The sequence below is a fragment of the Nyctibius grandis genome, chromosome 9 (assembly GCF_013368605.1).
Source record: "Nyctibius grandis isolate bNycGra1 chromosome 9, bNycGra1.pri, whole genome shotgun sequence".
Taxonomy (NCBI): Eukaryota; Metazoa; Chordata; class Aves; order Nyctibiiformes; family Nyctibiidae; genus Nyctibius; species Nyctibius grandis.
In genome coordinates, this window is record NC_090666.1 from 21,235,439 (window position 1) to 21,259,689 (window position 24,251).

The following is a 24,251-nucleotide window of genomic DNA, read 5'->3' on the forward strand; positions in this document are numbered from 1 at the left end:
AACCCGCAGCCCCAGCTGGGATGGGGACGGGCAGTGCTGGTGCTGGGAAGGCAGGGCTGCACCCTCCGCGGTCCCACGTCCCCAGGGCCAGGGCTTCCCCTCCCCGCCGGCACCTCCCCTCCCCGCGGGGCTCCCACCCCGGACCCGGTGCCCAGGGCGGGTGTGCCCCGGGGCTCCCCGCCGGGTTCTGTCCCTGCCCGCCGGCTCCACCTCCGCTCCCCCACGGCAGGACGAGACGCGAGGCCCCCGGGTGGATTAACCTCGCCCCGCTCCTGGCCCGCCGCGGCCCGACCGCCGCCGCCGCCGCCGCCGCCGCCGCGTCGCTTAGCAACGCCCTCCCCGCGCGTGCGCCCGCGCGGAGCTGCCGCTTCCGGCTCCGGGGCGCGCGGGAAGATGGCGGCGGCCGGTGAGGAGGAGGAGGAGGCGACGGACTGGTAACACCCCCCCACCACCCCTTCCCCAGTGCCCCGCACCCCCCGTCCCTCGCACCCCCGGTGCCCCGCACCCCGCCTGACCCCCGCCCGGTCCCCGCAGGGCGCTGCCGCCGGAGGTCGAGGTCCTGGAGTCCATCTACCTGGAGGAGCTGCGGGTGGCGCGGGGCCGCGGCAGGTACGTATCGCGGCTCACATCCCCCCCAGCCCCGGGCCCGGGCCGCCGCCCCCCCCTCACCTCGGCCTGCCCCGCAGGTGGGAGCCCTGGGAGATCAGCATCACCCTGCACCCCGCCACGGCCCAGGACCAGGACTCCCAGTACGTCCGCTTCACCCTGGTGCTCTCCGTGCCCCCCCAGGTAGGCTGCCGGCCCCCCGCGCCCCCCTTTCCTCCCCGCCCCCCGGGCCTCTCTGACGTCCTTGTGGTGCGTCGGGTGTTTCTCTCTCTTTTTTTTTTTTTTTTTTATTTATTTCCTAGTATCCCAACAAAGCTCCGGAAATCTCGATCAGGAACCCGCGGGGGCTGTCAGATGAGCAAATTCAAAAGTGAGTGCCAGGAGGGTGGGGAGAGGGTGATCCGGGAGGCAGTACTGATGGAAAAGCCTTCTCTCAAATTCACAAGGTTCCCTGTGTCCGGTTAACAGATGGATACAGATCCCTAAATCGCCTTGTCTTAAATCTTATGGGAGCCACTGGTGCTGAGTTTGACACCCGAGCGTCCACCCTTCGGTTGTTCCTTTATGGTCCCCCTGAAATGTAATCTAAATCCCCTGGGCCTTTGAAAGCTGTTGCTCCTGCTTTGACAGAGGTGGGACGGAACCGAGTCCTCGGGCAGCCTGTTGTTGCCTTTGTGCTTCTGTGCTTGGTGCAGCAGAGTGTGTGCAGAGAGACCCTAGTACCTGCCGGCAGCACAGCAGCTCCCACCAGGCCTGCTCAGGGGCTGCCATCACATAAACAAAGCCTGAGATTCACCAAAACCAAAGGGTGCTGGGTGAGCTCGAGAAGAGGCTGTCAGCAAACCTGCTCTTTAAAGTCCTCTGAGGACAAAGGCTTCCTGTGCACCAGCTTGTGGGGAGCTGGGAGAGCACATGGCTATGTGTGTGCACGTGTGCCCATCCCATGCTGCAGGCAAAGCCTGAAGGCCAGTGCTTTATTTCTTCCTCCTGTCATCATGATGGGGTGACAAGTATGCGGGACAGTGAAAAAGTGTGGCTAAATTTGCATTAAGCATTTCTGCTGCTTTGCTGTAGGATCTCCCAGACCCTCAGAAGTGTTGCTGAAGCCAGGCTGGGGACAGAGGTGCTCTATGAACTGATTGAGGTGAGAGTTGGGGGAGACTGGGAGTGACGGGTGCCAGACTGCCCATGGGGTGGGACAGCCCTGCACCCATGGGCAGGCTGGTGAGTGAAATGTTTGCTCTAATGCTTCCGCAGAAGGGGAAGGAGATTCTCACTGACAACAACATTCCTCATGGCCAGTGTGTGATCTGCCTCTACGGATTCCAGGTAGGCATGTATCTCCTGGCCCCGCAAGCTGGCTGGGAAGTGAGGCAAGAGAGTGCGGAACCTGGGGCTCACAGCTTGGGATATCAGCCTGGAACTGGGGTGTGCCTCAGCAGCCCCCTGCCCCCCTGGTCTGTAGGCGATTCTACTGACCATTAACCTTCCTAACTACTCTCCGTGTCAGCCTGAACGTAACCATCTACAGAAACAGGGCATAGGGGCAGCAAGAGATGCTGGAGCGTCTCCAAAGGAGTGGGTGGGGTCTGGGGATAGTTGCTGATGCATCTCAGCTTCCTTGTGTTAGTCAAACTACGCCTGGAGTTCAGCACAGAGGTGGTCAGGAGGGACTGGAACACATCTATGCAGGTGTTGAGGTCCACAGGGACAGGGGAGCTTGGCTTGTCTGGGTTGCAAGTTGTCTGGTGCCTGCCTGGGGAGGAGAACACATCAGGTGAGAAGATGGCTGCCTACACAGGAACTCATGCAGAGAAGTCGGTCACAAACTTTGCAGCTTGACATTAGCAGTATTTCTCACTCTCGGAACAGGGAGCGGTGTCCCAGTAAGAGCTGAGGAAGTAGAGATGAAGCCCAGCAGATGTTATGTGGCTCTGCCAGCAATAGCACTAGTTCCCCACTGCCAGCGCTGACATGGGAGTGAAAACCCACCTCAGCTTCGGGGGGCTACACAACCCTGAGCTCAGAAACCCTTTAAAGCTGCCCTTTCTCCTCTACAGGAGAGAGAAGCCTTCACAAAGACCCAGTGCTACCACTACTTCCACTCCCACTGCCTGGCCCGCTACGCCCAGCACATGGAGAAGGAGATCCTCATGCAGCAGGAGGAGAGAGAACAGCACCTGGCACCATCCCCCAAACAGGTACCGGGCCCTGGGCTCCCTCCCCTGGCCCCCTGCACAGGCCCTCATGAGATCTCTGTCACCCCATTTGGGACATGGAGCGAGGGCTAGCCTGAGCCAGCAGCACGGCCAGTGTCGTGCCTGCACTGAGAATCAGAGCGGGGATTAGACCAAGGGATCTCTAAGGGCCCTTCCCAAGGGTTTGTAGTGCTTTAGCAGTTAGTTTATTGGATTTCTGGGTCAGCGCCTGCTGTGTGAGGGGGCAGGGGAGTTGCATTTTTGGACTTTTGGAACCACAGGAGTTAGAAAAGAGAGTCCTTCCCTAGTCCTTGAACTGCAGGGGTTTGCAGCAGGGTAAACATGATCACCTGCATTCTGGGGTGATAAAACCTGCCTGAGCAGGCAGACTGTTGGAACAGTTGTCAACTGCAGAGCGTGAAACAAGTCAAAGGCTCCTTCCTGCAAAGCCCTTTCAAAGAGGTGCTGCCTAGATGACATGCTCCGCTTTGGAGTGAAGCAACATAGATCCTAGGCTAAGGAGGACTGAAGCCATATGTGCTGACAGAGGTGGTTTGTACACGGTCAGCTGCTGGAGCACAAATCCCAGTGTGCCTCATGGTGGAGACATCTTCCGTAGCAGTCATTGAGACACCAGGCTGCTTTCATGCTGCTGGACCCTCCCTGGGCTTCCTTGCCCTGGCAGAAGAGTGAAGAAGGCCACCCTGTTCCACTTCCAGGCTGGGGTTATCTGGCAGCGTGTGGGCTGGGTCATGGCTGCGGTTTGGCATCACCTCTTGCCTCCCCGCAGGAAGTCGGTGTGCAGTGCCCTGTCTGCCGGGAGACCCTGGTCTACGATCTCTGTGCTCTGAAGGCAGCGCCGCCGCCGCAGCACCCACTGGTAAGAGATGGGGACTCACCCGCCCAGCTGCGCCCGCTTGCTGGGTCGCTTTGACTGGGACATTATAACGGATGAATGAATGCATGCTCTCAGGTCCTCCTAGATGGCCCACCCAAAGGGCAGGTCACAAAACCTAGCAGGGTGTCTCCTGACTCTTTGATATGTCTCCAAAGAGCAGGTTTAGTTGTATAGCCCTGAGTCTTAAGCAGACGTGCTGGGGGAGAGGTGATTCTACCATGGAGCATGTCCCTGTACTCACTGGGATATAATCAGGGTCAGGAGAGTGACGTGATTGTAGCTGCTCTGCATCTTGCCCCACAGCAGGACATCCCAAGGCAGTCACTGCAGGAACAGTGGGTCTGCACTGGCACGCTTTACCTCTGTCTGGGGCTTTCACATGCATCTGTAGGCTTGGTCAAATGTGGCAAAGGGAAGCAGGTTGCCTGGGTGCTGTGCGAGCCAAGGAGGGTTTGGAGAGTAGCTCTTAGCACTGCCAGCTGCCTCTCCATGCTAGGTGTTGAGAGAGCCCTTACCCCGCCTTGCTTTCTGCCGCTCAGGAGCCGTACAGGCCAGACGCCAAGACGCTGCAGCACCAAGAAGAACTGCGCTTAATTTTCAAGAGACAGCAAGAGAAAGGGGGGATCATTGACCCTGAAGCAGAGAGGAACCGTTACTTCATCAGCCTCCAGGCGGTATGGCACTGGGGGCAGAGAGCTGGCAAGGGGGGCCCTGGATTGCAGGACCGAGCGCTGTTGTCTGCTGTGGGACTCCCCTGTCCCTTTCTTCACCGGTGGCTTCTTTCTTTCAGCCTCCAGCAGCTGCCGATCCAGGCCAAGCAGCCGCCACCTCTGAGCTGCCGGTGAGTGCGAGCGCTGTGGACGCGCCCCAGCCGCCCAGCCAAGCCTCGGCTCTGGAGCCAGCCGGGGCGCTGGAGACCAGGGCAGAACCCGGGCGGCCTGAGGGGCCTGCTGTGCCCAGGGAGCAACAGAGCAAGAGGGAGAGGCACAGAGGCGAGAGGCCAGGCCCCAGGGGCCAGGGCAGGCAGTCGTGCAGTGGCTTGCAGGAACCGGCAGAAGCAGCCTGTCATCCGTTCCATGGCTCCAGGGGGCCCAGGGGCTTCAGCCGGAGACCGGAGCGGAGACCTGGTGGGAGGCACAGCCAGGAGTTTCCAAAGCCCCACAGCAGAAGCAGGGCTGCTGCCTTGGCTGAAAGAAAGGAGTTGTGCCCTGAAGACCCCTCACCAGTAACAGAGGCAGTGGACTTGAAAGGGGAGCACCGTGATGTGGAGAGATGGACCCCAGAGGAGGGGGCTGAGGCGCAGGGCCGGGAGAAGGAGAACCTGGCGTTCAACCGCAGTGACCACAGAGCAGCTCCCAGCTGGCAGGGCCACCACAGGCCCTGGGATTTTGGGAGGTGGGAGAGGTCCAGGGTTCAGGAGCGTGGTTCCTACCCCAGAGCACCAAGAGGGCGAGGGGTGTTCAGGCCCAGTGGACAACGAGAAGCCCATCTCCTTGAGAAGGAGAATGGCTCCTAGCAGGAGTGGTGAAGGGCTGGGCTGCAGGAGGGAAGGGCCGTTTTTGGGGAGAACAGTGAAGGCTCTGGTGGAGCAGTAGCAAGCAGACACCATACCCTCTGGGAGAGAGGAGACAGTTGGCATGTGGCATATCTGGGGACAGGCAGTGTCTCCAGGGTACGTATAGAGTGAAGCATCCTGGTGTGACTGACTGACTGTCACCAGCGCTGGAGAAGCTGATGGATCATGTCAGCCTTGGTCTTGGAGGACCCAAGGGGCAGAGGAAGCCTTGACCGGGGACCCGCAGCCATCATCCCTGTATGTGAACTGCCAAGAAACGTGCATACCTACAGAGCAAATGGACTGAGCCCAGCGCAGTGCCATGGCAGAGCCAGAGTTGTGGCAGGACCTTCCCTGGAAGCCAGCATCCCGGTGGAGCTGTGGTGGTGCCAAGTGATGAAGCTGTGTCAGGGCAGCAGCCTGGAGCTCAGCTTGCTGTGTCCCCCAGTCCTTCTCAAAGCACTTTCTCAACTGCTGTCCCTGTCCCTTGGAGACAACATTGCTTCTCCCGCAGCCCTGACCGCTGCTTAGCTGATGGGCTCGGCCAGGCACGTCCTTTGTGTGACAGAACATCTCCTAGTCCCAGCCAGGAGAGCTAAATTAAGCTTAAGTCAACACATTGGCAGGTCAGGGCTGTCTGGTGGCTGAGGTTTGGGTTGGCTCCTGCTCCCCCAGGAAGCCTGAATGTAGCTGGAGCTCCTGCCTTGTCCTTCAGCTGCTTTTGTGCCAGCACAAGCTGATGGGGGAGACCTGGGAAGAGCGCTCTGCTCTGCGACCGGTGTCTGTTGGGATCCCCCTGTAAGGCCAGGCTGTCTCATGGAGCTCCCGACAACCCGGAGCGAAGACATGCCCCAATACTTTGGGTACTCCTACCCTCCTTTCATCTTCAAGCTGATCTTGCTTCAAAGAAATGATTTGCTGTTTAAACTAACTTGGTGCAGTTCCTTCTGCTGCTGCTTCACAGATATAAACAGTGTCCCTCTCCAGAGCCGTGACAGGCGATCCCAAGCCTCTGAAGTGGGACACTGCTATTAAATTAATTTGTTGGGTCTTCTCCAGAGCCTGCTCCCTTTGTTTTCTCTGCCCTCTCGCTCCTGTTTTTTGCTGTTGGGAGCAAAGGTGTTGATCCCTGGTATTGCTCGCTCCTCTCCCTGCTCCCTACACCCTGGGCCAGGGCAGAGACCTTCCCCTGGCACTCCTGAGTGGCACGAGGGCTCCCCAGTCCCTGCTTTGCTTGCCTCCGTGTAAGCTGTCTGGCTGACCCTCAGTACTGATTCCTTCACACTTGTTCGTGCCTTGTGCCCCCCCACCTCTCTTTTGGCCACACGTGGGTTGTTACTGTCTTCCTCCTCCCGCTGAGTGCAAAAATGGCTGTGCTGCAATGGGAGTGCCAGAGCTTCGGGCGAGATCCCCGGGAAACCAAGGGCTGCCTGCCAGCTGGGAGGGCGCCTGTGCTGCATGTGCCTGGCTGATCCTTTGGCACATGAAGGGTGCACAAAAGCTGTCTCTTGAACGGGCCCTCCTCACCCGCTGCCCTGCTCTCTCCATGGCTGGCCTTGTCCTGAAGGAGTTGGTTTAACCCGCTGCCCAAGAACCTTCTGTGCTTAAATTTCCAACACTGGCCTATTTTCAACCCTGATTCTCCAAATGCATTTTTTTCCCCTCCTCGGTCTGAGCCTGCACTACCTGCCCTGGGCTTGGGGATCCGAGCGCCAGATGTTGTGCCCTGCTAGGGACGAAGGCTGAGCATCGCTCCCTGAAGAGAGCCCTAATTTTTCTCCAGTGCTCGCTCTGTCCTTGTTCCAGCTGGTTTCTGGGTGAACAGCCTGTCCACATTTCAGTTTAAAGGTGTAAACTTTATCTGACATTGGTGCTTGTTCTGCTGCTTCCTGCCTTCACTTGTGAACTTGTTGTGCTCCAGGAAAGGCATTTCATCATGTCCCGAAAGAAACACGAAGGTCTGTGCCCCACGCAGCAGCGGCTGAAGCTCCTTGGCTTCCTCCAGCGAGCCAGGCTTACTCTCAGCAGGAAAGCTGCTGTGCCTGGTGTTTGGAGCACAGGAATTCAGCCATGGAAATCAGAGTGAGCAAGGACTTGGGTAACTTTAATCAAATGCCAGACGTGTTAGAGGGGAGGGGGTTTTCCTGGTAGTAGGGATTTAGGAAGGGTCCTCACTGTTCTGACTCACTGCTGTCAGCCTGGAGCAGAGAACCTTTTGTAACGGTGCGTGGAAACGAATTTGGGTGAACCAAAACAAACCTCCAGGTGGAAAGGGAGGAACGGAGCCTGCACCCTGCCCTGGGGCTCCTTGCTTGGTGTCCTCCTGTGTCACCCTTCTACCTCACAGGGCTGTGGTGAGGCTTAACTGGCAAAAGCACTCAGGTCGGGCAGAAGGGCACCAGCAGCGTCTGTAGCGTTAACACTATTAAAAGCAAGCAGAGTGACAGATGTTGCCTGTGCTCTCGTGTGGTGGCATCGGGCCCCTCTGGCTCTCCCTCAACACTCCCTCATCCTCCCAGACTGCTGTGAGGCATTCGCCAGTCACCCACTGGCCAGTTTTGACCCCCAGCTTTTAGGGAAGAGGCTGGATCTGAGCAGTCGGCCTCTGCGGGATGGCTGAGCACAGGGTTTGGGATGCCAACAGCAGCACCCTGCTCTAGGAGCCACCCTGAGTGACTAGAGACCCCCCTCCATGGCCACAGGATCAACCCTTCACTTGTGGAAACGTTTGTGCAAGTCGGGTTGCATCAAATCGGCGCCCGTTTGTGCTGAAATTCAACCAGGTGGTATCTGCCAGGCCACTTTGTATCCCCGCACGCTCCCAGCTTCGCCCTTGGCCCTGCAGGGCAGAGCCAAGAGGGGAGCTGAGCAGCAGTTTTTGGGTTTGGCCTGGAACCAGCTCCCCCAGCCCCACCAAGGTGACGCAGCCCCTGAAGCGAGGAGATGAACATGGGGGCTGGCTCTGGGGAAGCTGATTTTGGGACTCGGAAACGGGGACTGGGGAGGGGAGAGGCTCTGTCTGGCTTGTTCTGTGGGTCAGCGCACACACCCTGACCCCTGGCTCCGTGGTGTTGGGAAGGAGGTGCAGGTCCTGCCTGCTTCTCAATTGCATTTCAGGCACCTGTGGCTCTACCAGCCCATCCAGGACTTTTGTTCCTGGCAGGAAGGAAGCCCGGTGACAGGGAAAAGGCTGTGAGACTGCCAGCAGCAGGCCAAATTCCTCCTCAGCCTTGCAGGGCCTCTCCTGGTAGGAGAGCAGTAGTCACCTCCAGCAGGCATTTCTGCACCTTGCACCGGGCTGGGGTGGCTGCAGAAATTCATGTTGGGGTTAACATCAAGCTCTTGGGAAGATATTCATAACCAGCCAAAGCCTCTCATCTGCCCCCACATGCAGGCCTGCAGTAGCTCCAGGGCCCCGCATCTCTTCCTCTGGCAGGAGGGACAGCCATGCCCACCCAGGAACGATGTCCAAGCAGATCTGTGACTTGGCATTGCAACCCAGGAGGTCAGGAGCTGTGGCACTGGCCTGCAGCCTGGGGGACAATGAGCTGCCTCTTGGGAGCTGTTTTTTTCTGAAACACTCTGGATTTGCAGTACTGGCCATGCCAGGCCCTGGTCGGGAGGGCTCTGGACCAGCAGCTGGATAGTGGGGCAACTAACAGGCGAAGGGACCGGAGAGCCAAGAGCCGTGTTGTGCACTTCACAGAGGATATTCAAACACCAGTGAAGACCGTTGTCCCTTCAGAGACCAGCAGCTCTTTAGCAGTGCAGCACCCCAATGTCCTGCCCGAGGGAAATGCCCATCTGGGGCACCCCCAGGCTGCCCCGCAAGGAAGGGGATTCACATCCAGGAGCCTGGGCAGCTTATGGCAATCCCAGCACGAGGCACACACTGGTGAGCGGGGCCGGTGCAGTAGCACCCAAGTCTGGGGAGCAGCAAGAGCCGATTCCCTCTCCCTGCTGCAAGGCTGGCAGCTCTGACTCTTCACGTGTTTTAATAAAAAGCCAAAGCCTTAGAGGGGTAGAGGTGAACAGAGAGATGGCCTGTGCAGCTGGGCAGCTCCATGGCGTCCCTCGGATGGTCACATCCTTGTCCCAGTCCTCTCAGCATGGCAGGGGAAAGCTAGTCCCTGGTCACAGCAGGATGGAGCGTATGTTTGAAATGGCTCCTTCGGGGTCTGTCTTGTAGAGCATGAAGTGGCCCTGCACCTGGGCAGCGCTGATCTGCTCAGAGACCGCCAGCGCCTGCTCTGCAAACTGCTCGGCTGCAGCCGGGCACTGCTCGGGGTAGAAGCGCTGGAACATGCAGGCGAGCTGCCAGCGGGAGCAGTGGCCCACGTACTGCTTGAGATCCACACGGCCAGGACGCACCAGGGCTGGGTCCAGCCTGTCGAGAGACACAGAGGTGCCTTGAAAACCTGATCAAAGCATCTCTGTGGGGTGGGTCCTGCAGGAAGCCCCCCTCCACGCTAGCACAGCCAGCATCCTATCTGCAAGGTGCTCTGCACTCTGAGATGGTGACAGTGGGGAACAGGTTTGTCCTTGGGGGGTTGAGGGGGTAAATCAACCCAAAAGAAGCAAGAGAGCTGGGGAAGGGCTGGCTCTGGAGGAGGACAAGCATGTCCTGAGAAACAGCTCTGCCCACCTCTGTCCCATGAGCAACCTCTGAACACCCCTCTAGGCCAGCTCAGCCTGGAGCAAGCCAAGCCTGCCGCAGGGCAGCGTGTGGCCAGGTGCCCTGAGCCCAGGCTCCATCCTGCCAACCCAACAGGCTGCACGTGGGGCCAGCGTTTCACTCACAGCATGGCCACAGCCCCAAAACCTGCAGATCCCCACAGGCAGGAAGGTGGTACTGCTCCTAAAGGGCACAACCATGGTTTGAACAGCAAGGAAGCATCTGAGGCTCCAGCAAAAGGGATCCCAATTAGCAATGAAGGGATTTGCATCCCAAGGGAGGATTCAGGAAACCTGAACCCCTAGTCTTCACGCTGGAGGTTGCAAATACCCCTCCATAAAGCCCATCAAAAGGGAGCAAGGTTTTCCTGTGCTACCCTCCGTGTTCTCTTCCCAGAGGGCAGCTCTGACCTGTCCACGTAGTTGGTGGTCATGAAGACAATCCTGGCCTCTGTGGAGGCCACACCATCCAGCGCATTGAGGAGTCCGCTGAAGGTCAGGCGCCCCATGCCTTGGTACACAGCCGGGTCTGGGGAGGGGACAGAGGTGTCTGAGGTCATATCCATCAGCCACTAACCCCACACGGTCTTGCAGGCCACCTCCCTGTCACCTGAAGCTTAAGCCAAGCTCCCGCTCTCTCCTTGCCCTGAGGCTGACCCTCTGCCTCTCCCTGGTTGGCAGCACGTTCACCTCCCCTGCCCACCCGCACCCCTGGGAACCCAAAAAGAGAATGAGGGGGAAAGCCACCTCCTCCCTCATGCTGAAAATAGCCAGGCAGGAGAATTGTCTTTGCCTGAGAATAAAGGACCCAAATTTCCCTTTATACAGCCTAAACAAAACTAGGCGAGGTCCAGCTTGGGCCCTGAGGCCCCAGACAGCTGCCCACTCCCTGTCTGTGCTGGTGTGGCAGAGCAGCTGAGTCCAAACCTTTCCCCAGCACAGCCGGCAACCCTCCCTCCTGCTGCTGGCCCGGGAACAGGGACACTGCTCACTCTCAGCGGCGAGGTCCCGGCTGACGAAGGCAGCATCCACGTCCTCCAGCAGGATGATGCTCTGCTGCGGTGCCACACTCAGGAGGTGATTGAGCCGGTCATCAGAGAGGCTGCGGTCACTGAGGCTCAGCAGGCAGATACTGTACTGCAGCTCCCCAGCCAGGGCTGTGCTGGGAAGGACACAAACCACAGGGGTGAATCACAGTGAGAAAGCCCACAGCGGAGGAAGAACTGGATCTCCCTGCCCGGCAGCAGGGGAGAGGGCAGAGGCATCCTCCCCCAGCAGGAATCAGATATGGGGGGCCAGTGGGAGCCCCTGCACAGCCCGCTGTGCAAAGCAAGGGCGCAGAGGGCTTGTCACCCTAACCTGTAATGGTGCCAGCAATGCGAACGCTTACACCAGGCATTTCCTGCATTTCAAACACAAACCCATCCACACCCTCTCACCAGAGACTGCTGCACCCTCGAGCAGGCAGCCAGCAGGAAAAGTGCTGTTAGCCAAGCTGGCAACACTCACATGAAGCTGCTTTTCCCACAGCCGGGAGGACCGTACAGCAGGTAGCCTCTGCGGTAGGGGATCCCTAGGAAGAGAGAGTCCTTTTAGGAACCAGCTGGGTTGCTCTGAGCTCTCTCCCCCAGAGCTGTGGGGCTGTGTAGCCTTCTCCAGAGAGGACCACGAGCACCCTGCCCCACCCCACAGCAGCGTTGCAGAAGCAATGAACTCCACGTCTTATCGTGGTTTCCAGGACTGGGTTGAACCGAGGGAAGTTTGTCCCTTTGCAGACCTGGGCCTGACCTCAGCACCTGGGCTCAATCATTTGTGGGCCATGCCCGAGGCAGTGCCCCACAGCCATGGCTGCGGAGGGGTAAGGAGCTGCGCTGGGCACGGTACAGATGACACCACACCGGAGCCTTGCCTCTCTCGCTGTACCACTTGGGGTTGTCGATGAACTCCTTCACATCCTGGACCAGCCTCTCCGACACACCTTCCTCCAGCACCACCGAGCTGAGAGGCCGCCGGCGGCGGGGGAAGCCGAACTGCCGCCACTCTGCTCCCATGGCCGTGTACATGATTGTCCTCCCCTCCTGCTGCTGCAGCGCCAGCTCCCGGGCTGCAGAGAGAGGCAGAGGAGACAGCTGGCAGGGAAAAGGATGTCCCGTGAAGCCCTGGGCATCTCCAGGGAGCAGGCTGTTCCCAGCAGGGCCCCACGCAGCTCCGCTACAGACCTTCCCGGAGGATATTGAAGAAGATGTCCCGGTCGGTGCCCAGCGCAGTGAAGGTGACGGACTCCCAGGGGGTCCCCGTGTGCAGGTCGATCATCTGCTTCTCCCGGCTGCGTTCAATGCGAATCCACTTCCTGCGATACCTGGGACGGGAAGACAGGGTTGGGGGACAGTGGTCCAGCACTACTCAGCTGAGCCCAGCTTGGGTTGTGCATCAAGGGGAACACTCATCTCAGGTAAAGAAATCACTTCACACTGGTGAATACAGACTCCTTTCGCTACTCTCAATCTCCTGCCCTAATCCAGGCCCAAGGAGGAGGCAGGATCCTCCCTGCTGCCTCCACAGGCCCCCCAAGTCAGAGTTTCCTTGACAAAAGGAGGGTCAGACCCCAGACTGCTTTCCCCCTGCCCTCTCTTACCAGATGAAATGGTTCCCAGGGCTGGGGACAAAGTCGAACTTGGTGCTGACGCGCCCGCTTTCATGCTGCAGGTATGACGTCTCGACACTAAGGTGCTGCGTGTGCTTGGCGTGGTGGGAGATCCAGCTCAGCAGCCAGTGGTAGCTCTTATCCTTGCTGGGCACCTCCAAGGTGATCATACAATGGCGCCTGAAAGCCACCAGCCCAAACTGGGCCCCTTTCCGGGCTAACGCCAGGGCTGTGCCCACCCCAACGAGGCCAAACCCAGCCCCGAAGTACGGGTTGTCCTTCAGTGTTAAGACAAAGTCAGAAAAGGGCATTGTGGGAGGTTAAGTGGCTCCTTTCCACAGCATCGTCTCTGCACTCCGGAAACAAACCTGTGTGGAAAGAGGAGGACTGAATGGCAGTGGGGAACACAGTGGATTGCTCACAGTTGCCTGGCCTTTATCATGGCTGTTTCTCAAGGCAAAAGATAGCCTGGCACAGTCCCCCACACCCACGCTTATCTTATTACCAGGGGTTCAGACAGCTGCTGGCCGCAGGAGCCTCCTCCCTCTCTACAGCCTCTGCATGAGACAGGCAGGCGGAGGCCAGGAGCTGGAGGCTCTCAGGCCAGCAAAGGAGCATCTGCCACTGCAGCCATGACAAGAAACCGAGAGTTTTACGGGGTTTTATTCTTTAAACAGCTAGAAATCATGAGCGCTGCAATTATTTAAGGTTTATTGTTTGAAAAAGCTGAAGCGCATCCCGAGGCTGAACCAAGAGCTGGTTGTTTGCTGCTGGAAACAGGCACGCAACTGTGGTGGAAGCAGCATCTCCCTGCCAGATACAGGGCACCAGCCACACGCTTAGGGGGCTTAAATTTTCTCCAGCTCCCTCAGCAGGGGTCTGTCAGATATAGGGGATGATGGGGAGCCCCCTCCAACAGACAGACAGACTGACTCTGCTCCCTCAAGCAGGATCCCACCTCCCCCAGCACAGGGTCTGACCCCGCAGCAATGCTCCTTCCCAGGGCAGGCCGTCCCCTGCCCCACAGGAAGGCCCCGGGCCCACAGCAAGGCCCCTGCCCCGCCACGGGGCCTTTCCCCCCCCGCAGGAGCCCACCTTCCCCTGCAGGACACCCGGCCCCACACCGGCCTTCCCCACAGCAGGGGCCCAGCTCCCGTCCGCTCCACGGCGGGGCCCCCCACGCCGATGCCGGTGCCGGTGGCAGTGCCAGTGCCAGTGCCGGTGCCGGTGCCGGTGCTGGCCCCGGCCCCGGCCCCGGCCCCGCCACCCCTCACCTCCGCGCAGCGCCGCTCTAGCCCACGCCGCGCCGCTCTCTATGGCCTCGGCCGTCACTTCCGCCCGGCGCCGCTTCCGGCCGGCTGCCGGCTCGTACCATACAGCGGGGCCGGGGCGAGCGGCGGGGCAGAGCAGAGCGGCCGCGCGAGCTGCACAAAGGGCGACGCTCCCTCCCGCCCGGCGTGCATCACCGACATGCGCCGGGGCTGGAGGTGGGGGACACCGGGGCTCGGCCCGAGTCCCCGGCCCGGGGCGGTGGGGACAGGCCGGAGCTGCGGAGCAAGGGGCCTGGGGCGGGCCCGGCCGCGCGGGGGGGACTCGCGATAGGCACCTCCTCGCTGGGGGTTGGGCCCCGGTCTGGGGGTTGGGCCCGGGCTTGGCCTTACCTGGGCCCGGGTCTGGGGTTTGGGCCTGGGTCTGGGCCCACCGAGGCCCGAGGAGCAGGCCCTGGCTGTTGGGCTCAGGGAGAGGCCCCCGGGTGTCTTTGGGGATGGTACCGGGGTCTCTGTGCCCCCATGTTCCCCGTGTACCTGGGGGACAGCACAAGGGATTGAGATACCCCGGTTCGTACCCCTGCCTGGGGACTGGCACCGTGGGCTGACCCCTAAAATCCTGTAGGACTGACCCCTGGGCTTCTGCGTTCTCCCTTGTTTAAAGTGCTTTCTTCTGTTTCAGAGCAAGAGGCCCTCCTGCCCGGCACCAAGCCAGTGCCTGGTGGCAATGAGCACAGAAGTGGCTGTGTCTGAGGGTGCCAGCAGGGAGATGGAGGCCCTGTGCTCGGAGCTGCTCGTGCCCACCCTGGGAGAGGCAGGAGCCATGGGAAGCCCTGGTGTGGCCAGCACCGGCCTGGCTGGGACACCCCCGCTGACTGCCAGCCAGGACTTGCTGCTGGCAGAGGTGTCGATGCCTGGGGAAGGGGCTCATGCTGAAGGAAGCAACGTGGAAATATTCATCGAGGCTGTGGCTGGCAACGTGACATTGGGCAATGTGGCCAGCGCCACAGGTATGGGGTGCAGGGAGGGAGGCATTGGCCCCTTGGCGCTCAATGGAGGGAGAGAAGTCTGGCCAGGGCCCCTGTCCCCTCCAGCTGGCACCTTGGGGACGCCATGGTGCCCTCCTGTCTCTGACCCTGCATGCATCATGAGTCTGGTGCCACCATTCGGCGCAGTCCTGGCACGGGCTGGGTGTGCGGATGGGGAAGGGTGGCTGTGGGAGCCTCAGGCCGGGTGAGGGGGTCACTCTGGGCTGTCAGTAGGGACCAGGCAGAGATCTCCACCCCAGGCTGCCTCCCCCAGCACACTTCTCAGCAGGTTCCAGTGTGGGGGCAGACTGCTAGGAACAGGGCCGAGCTGGCCTTCAGTCTCTGGGTGCCTTGAAGGTGCTAAGGGACAGACCTGGTCATCATGGTCACCCAGGTGATGGTGTTCCCTCTCTGATGGGAACATGCGTGCTGGGATACCCCGGGCAGGGAGAGGGCTGCGGTTCTCCAAACTGTAATTTGTAGCAACAGGGGTTTATTGTCCTTGTTCGGAGCTGGAACTGAACCGCTAGTCCCAAGGGTCTGGGCCTGGTGAAAGCTCTTTCTAACGCTCACCCCTCGCTTCCTACAGAGGTGCTGGTCAAAGTGGTGGAGCTGTATTTTTGCGAGAGGTGTGGCCAGAGCTTCCCGGAGGCCTCCCTGCTCTCCCAGCATCAGTGCCTGCTGCTGGCCCCCCCGGGCCACCTGGAGCTCCCTGGGGCACTGTCAGCTCCCACCAGCGAGGGCCAGAGCAAGCCAGGGGGCTCGGAGCCACCCAGAGCCAGTGTGCAGGAGGGCTCTGCTCCTGAGCACCTGCTGTGCCCCGTCTGCCGGGAGGCGTTCGCGCAACCTGGGGAACTCAAGGAGCACTTCAAGACCCACCGTGCCCCACTGGGAGCCCTGCCATGCCACGAGAAGGGCTGCTGCTTCGCCGCGGAAGACCGCAAGCAACTGCGCAGCCACCTGCGCCGCCTGCACGGGGCCTCCCCCGTGTCCTGTGCCTACCGTGCCTGCCCCCTGCTCTTCCCCAGCCGCTCAGCCATGGAACAGCACCACCGCACCCACTTCCCCTTCCACTGCGGCCACTGTGACTTTGTCACAGCCAATGCCAAGCTCTTCTGGCAGCACAGGAAGGGCCACGTCACGGAGCCTCCCACTGAGACTCCAGCAACAGGCAGCACCCCCAGCTCGGCCCCCCATGGCCTCAAGCAGCGCTGCATCCTGCCATCAGGTACGTCTGGACGGGGGGTCGGGGCCTGTGGGTGCTGCAGAGGCTGGTTGTGTCCCAGTTATAACTGGGAGGAGTGGGGGGTGAGACTGTGCTGCTGGAGAGCCAGGGAGCCCTGCGCCTCGGTGGCTTTCTGCAGCTTTCCTTCCTCCCTGCGGCACAGTTTGTGCCCCGCATCTCAGCCAGGAGGCTTTTTGCATGTGTGTGGGTGAGGGGAGGTGGCTCCCTCTTGTCTGGATCATGATAATTGTCTTTCCCCACTGAAGCAGCAGAAGAAGGGCAGGAGGAGGTGGGGAATTGCCACCCTGTCTGGGAAGTCACCACAGCAGAAGCCAGGCCAGCAAAGCCCACAGGCACTGGGGAGGCCTCCTTGGAGGGGCGCAAAACATCAGCTGGAGAAGAGGACTCGGACAGTGACGGGGACGAGTCACCAGAGGAGGATGGCGAGAGCCCCTGCGAAGGCGAGGCCAAAAAGGACGGGAAGGTGGCCCCTGAAAAAGCCAGGGTGCTGCAGGCACAGCACTTCAAAGGTAGCATGCGGGGCACTGCGGGGCCGTACCGGGAGCTGCTCAGGCTTTTTGTTTATGAACAAGCAGCACGGCCTTGAGACTGGCAATGAAACGTGGGCTGGGCTCGTGGGACCTGGGGGTCTTGTGCTGTCCTGCAGCCCCACATCTCTGCATGTACCAGTGCACTGTTCTCCCTGCCCTCTGCCCAAGCACACACGTCCCTTCTCTCCTGTTGCCCGTCCCCAGCTTCTGCCAGGCTCAGGCAAAAGCCCGCCTGGCTCCAGGGAGTGGGGGCACGCGGGCAGGCCTGATTCAGGCTGCGCGGGATCATCAGCGTTGAGCTGGAAAGAGCCAACCTGAACCGTGCTGGTGGTTTGGGGTGGGGACAGTACCTCCAAGTAGATAGCTGTTGCATGACCACATGTGTGATAAGCCCTCACCCTGGCACAGCTGGACTGGGGAGAAGAACATCTGCCTGTGCTCTCTGTCTCTTCCCTGCTGATGTCTTCCCCCTCCTCTGCTCTCACAGGGGATGTCGCGGAGGGCTCCGAGTACCTCTACAAAACCCATATGTGCCCCGAGTGCAAGCGGTGCTTCAAGAAGCGGACGCACCTGGTGGAGCACCTGCACCTGCACTTCCCCGACCCCAGCCTGCAGTGCCCCAACTGCCACAAATACTTCACCAGCAAAAGCAAGCTGAAAATCCACATGATGCGGGAGACGGGTGAGAAGGCCCACCGCTGCCCGCTCTGCCACTACAGCTCGGTGGAGAAGAACGCCCTGAACCGCCATATGGCCAGCATGCACGAGGACATCTCCAACTTCTACTCCGACGTTTACTCCTGCCCTGTCTGCAAGGAGAAGTTTCAGCTCAGCCAGGCCCTCAAAGAGCACTTGAAGACTCACAAAGCTGAGCCCAAGAAGCTGAGCTGCTTCCAGGGGGGCTGTGACTACTGTGCGGAGGATCGGAAGGAGTTTGTCCGTCACCTCAAGGATGCTCACGGCATCAAGGCAGTGGAGTGCAAGTACCATGCCTGCTCGCTGCTCTTTGGCACGGCCGAGGCCATGGAGGCTCACCGAAAAACCCACTACGCCTTCCACTGCCAGCAGTGCGACTTCATCTGCTCCAACAAGCACATTTTCCGCAAGCACAAGAAGCAGGGGCACCCAGGCAGCGAGCAGCTCCAGTGCAGCTTCTGCCCCTACGCCACTTTCAACCCTGTGGAGTTTCACGACCACGTGGGCAAGATGCACGCCAACGAGAAGATCCACAAGTGCACCGAGTGCGCCTTTGCCACCGCGCACAAGAGGGTGCTCATCCGGCACATGCTGCTGCACACTGGTGGGTGTCCCCTCTGGGGGTCCTGAGAGCTGAACCGGGATGGGGGCGTCCTGTCCCAGCTGGGGGTGGGCAGGGAGGGCTGGGTCAGGGCTCCTGGGTCCCGTCACGTGCTCTGCCACCCTAGCGTTGCTTGGCTGAAGTCGTGGCATGCCCTCATCCCTGCTGTTACCCCCAGCTCCTGCTGAGCTGGTTTCCCTGCGGGGGAAGGCAGCCCATGCTGCCTTATCTGGCTGTCGTGCTGAGGGTGTTCCTGTGTTGCCTGCAGGAGAGAAACCTCACAAGTGTGAGCTCTGCGACTTCACGTGCCGGGATGTGAGCTACTTGTCCAAGCACATGCTGACCCACTCCAACGACAAGAACTTCATGTGCACCGAGTGCGGGTACATCACCAAGTGGAAGCAGTACCTGAATGTCCACATGCGCAAGCATACAGGAGATCTCCGGTACGACCCCCCAGCTCCGCTGGCCTGGCAGCGTAGTCAGGGCTCTCCAAATCCTGCTCTGGGGGTCTGCTGCTCTGGGCTGCCATACTCGCTCTCATGCCTGGAGGGTGTGACTACAGCCTGCTCTGTCTGGCATGTAAGAAATGTGGTCTTTGAGCTTGCAGGCTGTTGCCAGCATGATGCTGTGGAGGCAAAGCTATCTTTGGTGTCTCTGTGCTGCCAGGGAGGTGTATTATCACATCAGTGCAGGTCTGGGCTCAGGTTCATGGGCCCGGCTGATGTTTGTGGGCCAAGGCCAGCTTGAGTGCGTGCAGGACTCTGCCAAAGTGTGTTTCTGCCTCTGTATTATCACCTCCTTCGGGTCTAGTCTGCCTCCAGAGATGCTGGGGGTGCTGCTAGTGTGATGTGTGTGTGTGTGGGCGTGACACGGTCACTGTATGGGATACCCAGAGAATCTACCTCCTGTCCCCAGGCTGGGGATGTAAACTACAGGGAGGAATTGCTTCTGGTAAGAGCTGCCCAGGCGGCAAAGGTCAGATCTGTCAGACCGAACAGTGCCCCTTCCCCGTGTGCCCAGGGTGGGGAAGCAGACCTCAGCGTGTCTGACAGGGCTCAGCCTGCCCCGGTTCCTCGCACTGCCTGACCAATCCCCCTTTCCCCACAGATACCAATGTAACCAGTGCTCGTACCGGTGCCACCGTGCCGACCAGCTGAGCAGCCACAAGCTGCGGCATCAGGGCAAAAGTCTGATCTGTGAGGTGTGTGGCTTCGCTTGCAAGCGCAAGTATGAGCTGCAGAAGCACGTGCAGGCGAAGCACTCTCAGAACTACCAGGTGCCCATCTTCCAGTGCCAGTACTGCACCTACCAGACCAAGTACAAGCAGGCGCTGCTGAACCATGAGAACTGCAAGCACACCAAGCAGAAGGAGTTTCGCTGCGCCCTCTGCTCCTACTGCACCTTCAGCAACACCAGCCTCTTCTTCCACAAGCGCAAGATTCATGGCTACATCCCCGGTGACAAGGACTGGCTGGAAAACTATGCCAGCAAGGAGCTGGAGATCAGCTCATCCGAGGCGCTTTTCGGCTGCGAGCTCGGCACAGCCCTGCGTGTGGATGCCAGCTCCCCCCTCGCGGGCAAGGAGCACTGGGCGAAGGCAAAGCCGTCCCAGCTGGAGTCCCAGGGAGAAGAGGGCTACCAGCAAGTGTTTGTGGTGCCTCTCCTTGGGCAGGATGCTGCTCTGCCAGAGAGCAGCAGTGAGGTGGAGAGAGGTGTGGGTGAGGGGAAGCAGAGCTGTCCCACCGCTGGCGATGCCCTGGGAGATAACTGCGTGCGAGAAGATGCTGCCACAGGCTCGACTGAGCTCACCGCTTCCGGAGACGTGGCAGAGAGCTGCATGTTGCATTTGGAGGCGCTGAACGTCTCATCTGACCCCCTCCTGGAGCATTTGACTGGAGAGTCCTGCGCGGTGCAGCCGACAAGCGTGGAAATGCTGTCCTGCAAAGACCCTCCCGCAGCCTACCAGATGCTGGGCTCCCGGGATGACCTGGGCTTGGAGGACAATGACAATACGCTTGAAGACATCCCAGACTTTGCGGAAGAAGAGGCAGATGTACAAGAGGATGAGGCTGTGAGGCTGGATGACAGGGTAGCAGCAGGAGACAGCCAGGGAAAAGACTCCCTAAGGCAGGAGGCCACGCGCCACGTTGAGGGGTCATGCTTGGACCACCACAAGCTGGTGGCAGACACCGAGATGAGCGAGACCAGCCAAGCCAAGCTGCCAGAGGCCTGGCTCAGCGTGCTGAAAACAGCCAAGCAGAGCCACCCACCTGTCCCAGAGGATGCAGCCACCTCCAGTGACTATGCCAGAGGTGGCTCGGAGTCGGTGCTGAAGGCACTGCGGAAGCAGGACAAGGAGCAGGCGGAGACGCTGGTGCTGGAGGGCAGGGTGCAGATGCTGGTGGTGCAGTCAGAGAGCCAGATCTTTAAGTGCGAGAAGTGCTCGTACATCACACGGAAGGAGAAGTCAATGTCCCTGCACTCCAAAGCCAGCTGCCAGAGCCGCCGGGCCCCGCTCCTGTGCCGTGAGTGCGGCGCCAGCTTTAAGCAGCAAAGGGGCCTCAACACCCATCTCCTCAAGAAGTGCCCGGTCCTCCTGAAGAAGAACAAGATCCTCAGACCAGCTGGTCAGAAGCCACCTGGGTTGTGCCAACCTGCTGACCAGCCTGGTGATAACGGTACAGAAACAGCGGAGAGCGAGAGGGGAGGCTCGGAGGAGTCGGAGCATGCTGAGAGCCCCTGGGAAGCTGAACTGCTGCCTGATAAAACGCAGGCAGCAGGCAGTCCTTTGGCTGGGGAACGGGCCTTGGGCTGTCCTGCCCCTAAGAAATCCCTGCCGGGTGACAGCACAGATGGGGCAGAAGAGCCTCCCCAGCAAGGGGATGGGGCTGACCCAGGTGGAGCTGCTTGTCCTCCCCAGCCTGCGAAACCCTCAGAGAAATACCGGCTGGAGGGACGGAAGCTGCACTGCAACGCCTGCTCCTTCGTGTGCTCCCGTGTCTCCACCATCACCTCCCACGTGGAGGACGGGTGCCGGAGCCTGGAGCAGTTCTGGTGCTCCCTGTGCCCTGAGGCCTTCCACTCCCGGCGGGCCCTCAAGAGTCACTGTGCCAAGAAGCACGTCGTGCATCCTGAAAAGGATGGACCCCAAAGCACCGAGCTCCCCAAAGGGGACCCAGCCAGTGTTGAGATGGGCCAGCCCACTGAGCTCCCCCTGGATGCAGCCCCCCAAAAATCCACCCTGCCCAAGAGAAGGCGTTTCTCCTGCCCCACATGCCCCTTCACCTGCCATCAAGAACGGGCCATGAACACGCACAAGAAGAGGGGCTGCGTGGTGCTGGGTGAGTTTCGCTGTGCCTCCTGCCCCTTCACCTCCAAGGTGGCCAAAGCCCTGCGGCTGCACCATAAGCTGCACCGCAAGCACTACAGCAAGCGGCCGCAGCTGCAGTGCTGCCAGTGTGAGTTCACCTGCAAGCAGGCCCGCTGCCTACGGCAGCACGTCCGCATCAAGCACGAGGGGGTGAAGCCGCACAAGTGCCGCTACTGCGAGTTCAGCACCACGCGGCGCTACCGCCTGGAAGCCCACCAGTCCCTGCACACCGGCGTGGGGCGCATCGCCTGCGGCATCTGCAGCCAGACCTTCGGCACCAACTCCAAGCTGCGCATCCACCGCCTGCGGGTACACGAGAAGACCCCCACCCACTTCTGCCCGCTCTGCGACTACAGCAGCTACCTGCAGAACGACATCACCCGCCACGTCAACAGCTGCCACCGCGGCGAGCTCAACTTCAGCTGCTCCCGCTGCGAGGCTCGCTTCAGCTCCGAGACGGCCCTCAAGCAGCACGTCCTGCGGCGTCACGAGGAGAAGGTGTCCTACGGCTGCCCGCGCTGCGGCTTCGTGTGCCACAGCGAGGCCACGCTCAAGTGCCACGAGCAGAAGCAGCACCCGCACCTGGAGTGCGGCACCTGCAAGGAGACCTTCCCCACCCGGGAGGCGCTGGAGGAGCACAAGACGCAGCATTTCAGCCACCGCTGTGAGCTGTGCAGCTTTGCGGCCAAGGAGCGGCAGCAGCTGGTGCGGCATTACGTGGAGAGCCACGAGCCGGCCGCCCCCCAGGACAAACCCCTGCGGTGCCCCTTCTGCGACTTTGCCTGCCGCCACCAGCTCGTCTTCGACCAGCATATGAAGGGCCATGGGGGTACCCGCGTGTACAAGTGCGCGGACTGCGAGTACACCACCAAGAACAGGCAGAAGATCACGTGGCACATCCGCATCCACACCGGCGAGAAGCCCTACAAGTGCCACCTCTGTAAATACGCCTGCGCTGACCCCTCACGTCTCAAGGTGAGAGCCCTGCTTGGGGATATATCCTATTGCATCTACATGGGTTGGGGGGGAGCCAGGCACAGGGATTTGGGGAAGAAGAAACTCCCAAGGGGACGTTTTGTCCTCTGTCCTCTTCTGCGGCTCATACAGGAATAGGAGATGAGCGGATAAAACTCCTGTGGGTACAGTATGTTTTTCCCTGCTCCCTGCTGTTGCAGATTAAGGGGAAGAGGGATTTGTAGCAAAGCAAGAAGGTGGGCAGCTGTCCAAGTTCACTCCTCTTCCTGCTGACATCTCTAGTGTCCTCTGGGTGCAGCCTTGCACCACTCGAAGCCAAGTTTGGCTGCTCACTGGCTAGCAATGTGCCCTGTGGCACCAGTTAGACACCATGCAGGGAAAGCTCAGCTTCCCTGCAAGCAGAGCCGGACCCTGCCCTCATTTCTGTAGGTGATTAGCGTCCTTGTGCATGGTAAAGGGCCTTTCCTAGAACAGGAGGGCCAGGTGTGGGGTAATGGAGGGGAAAATGGTCTGGTTTTGCTAAAAGAAATATTGACTTTTTTAATGGCCAGGCTGAGCTGGAGCCCTCTGGGGCCGCCTGGGCGAGGCTGCGCAACATGCTCGGCTCAAGGGCTAGCTCTGTTGAGCTGGGTTTTCACCTGGACTTTGCCCTAAATACCAAACTGGTGCCCCTCTGCAGGCTGGGACAGAGCAAGCTCAGCAGGATGAGGGTCTCGTCCTGACCCCACTGTGGATCACCCCTGCCCATAGTCTGCCAGGCAAGCAGGCAGCCCTCCTTGCCTCACGCGGTTTGAGATGTCAGAGCTGTCTTCAAGCCCCTTGCTGGCACCTCAGAGCCCTGCACGTTCCCACGGCAGGTGGCAGGGCCTCATCCTGACCCTGCTCTCTCGCCCTGTACCCAGTACCACATGCGGATCCACAAGGAGGAGCGGAAATACCTCTGCCCCGAATGCGGCTACAAGTGCAAGTGGGTAAACCAGCTCAAGTACCACATGACGAAGCACACCGGTGAGTGCTGCCCACTGGGGACGGGCTGTGGGGACCCCAGCTCCATGCTTCCCTTGCTACCAGTGGTCCAGCTGTAAGCGGGGGAGGACCCCCAGCAGTTGGGGAGCAGCACGTTCTGATGTGCTGGTGCCCCAGGGCAGGAGGGAAGGTGAGGCGATACGGACCCCAGGGGCCAAGGCACGGTGCCTTGGAAATTTGGGGGTTTGAGGTGCCTGCTGGCAGGCTGCACCTTCCCAGCACTGAGGATGGTGTGTAGGGGGGGTCCCTGAGGACTGATGCCATTACAGGGATGGGGAGACCCGCAGGAGGGAGGGCACCGTACCCCCATCCCAGCCCCTTCCCCTTCGCTGTAGGCCTGAAGCCGTACCGCTGCGATGAGTGCGAGTACCGCACCAACCGGGCAGACGCCCTGCGGGTGCACAAGGAGACACGGCACCGGGAGGCCCGCTCCTTCATCTGCGAGCAGTGCGGCAAGGCCTTCAAGACCCGCTTCCTCCTCAAGACCCACCTGAAGAAGCACAGCGAGGAGAAGCCCTACGTCTGCAACGCCTGCGGGCGGGCTTTCCGCTGGGCGGCCGGCCTGCGCCACCATTACCTGACCCACACCAACGAGCACCCCTTCTTCTGCCGCTACTGCCCCTACAAGGCCAAGCAGAAGTTCCAGGTCATCAAACACATCCAGCGGCATCACCCCGAGCGTGGGGCCGGTGACCCCAGCCAGGGGGTGGGCAAGGACCCCACCGCGCCCACCGTCCACCTCCATGCTGTGCAGCGGGAGAGCCGGGCTGAGGAGCCCCTCCGGACAGAGCAGGAAGGAGGGTGCCCTGCAGAGAGGGACGGCACTTTGCAGTGAGGCCAAATCCTGACTGCTTTAAGGTCCCCATGGCTTAGGCCTGCTGCAGAGATGTGTGTGTATAGGCATATATGTATATGGGATGTAAAATATGCAGC

General features: G+C 60.3%; 3 protein-coding genes across 5 annotated transcripts; 2 read left to right on the plus strand and 1 right to left on the minus strand.

Annotated features, from left to right (window-relative positions):
* Positions 1-378: 378 nt before the first annotated feature.
* Positions 379-7,703, plus strand: RNF25 (ring finger protein 25). The gene is made up of 10 exons (XM_068407485.1): positions 379-434; positions 535-609; positions 687-789; positions 909-976; positions 1,681-1,750; positions 1,864-1,935; positions 2,667-2,807; positions 3,595-3,684; positions 4,242-4,376; positions 4,493-7,703. Exons 1-10 carry the CDS (start codon positions 394-396, stop codon positions 5,216-5,218), a joined length of 1,521 nt encoding a protein of 506 aa, XP_068263586.1. The 5' UTR covers positions 379-393; the 3' UTR covers positions 5,219-7,703.
* Positions 7,408-13,886, minus strand: BCS1L (BCS1 homolog, ubiquinol-cytochrome c reductase complex chaperone). 2 transcript variants are annotated; one of them, XM_068407487.1, is made up of 8 exons: positions 13,850-13,886; positions 12,567-12,943; positions 12,151-12,290; positions 11,841-12,035; positions 11,441-11,504; positions 10,924-11,093; positions 10,343-10,460; positions 7,408-9,644 (listed from the first exon to the last, which is right to left on the minus strand). In XM_068407487.1, the coding sequence occupies exons 2-8, from the start codon at positions 12,884-12,886 to the stop codon at positions 9,392-9,394; spliced, it is 1,260 nt and encodes a 419-aa protein (XP_068263588.1). In that variant the 5' UTR covers positions 12,887-12,943; positions 13,850-13,886; the 3' UTR covers positions 7,408-9,391. The 2 variants fall into 2 exon arrangements, with proteins under 2 accessions (XP_068263588.1, XP_068263587.1); XM_068407486.1 differs by having other exon boundaries at positions 13,671-13,866.
* A 93-nt stretch (positions 13,887-13,979) lies between these two features.
* Positions 13,980-24,246, plus strand: ZNF142 (zinc finger protein 142). 2 transcript variants are annotated; one of them, XM_068407245.1, is made up of 9 exons: positions 13,980-14,062; positions 14,526-14,853; positions 15,461-16,099; positions 16,363-16,626; positions 17,135-17,947; positions 18,213-18,390; positions 19,055-22,292; positions 23,195-23,300; positions 23,654-24,246. In XM_068407245.1, exons 2-9 carry the CDS (start codon positions 14,571-14,573, stop codon positions 24,151-24,153), a joined length of 6,021 nt encoding a protein of 2,006 aa, XP_068263346.1. In that variant the 5' UTR covers positions 13,980-14,062; positions 14,526-14,570; the 3' UTR covers positions 24,154-24,246. The 2 variants fall into 2 exon arrangements, with proteins under 2 accessions (XP_068263346.1, XP_068263348.1); XM_068407247.1 differs by having other exon boundaries at positions 16,366-16,626.
* Positions 24,247-24,251: the final 5 nt, after the last annotated feature.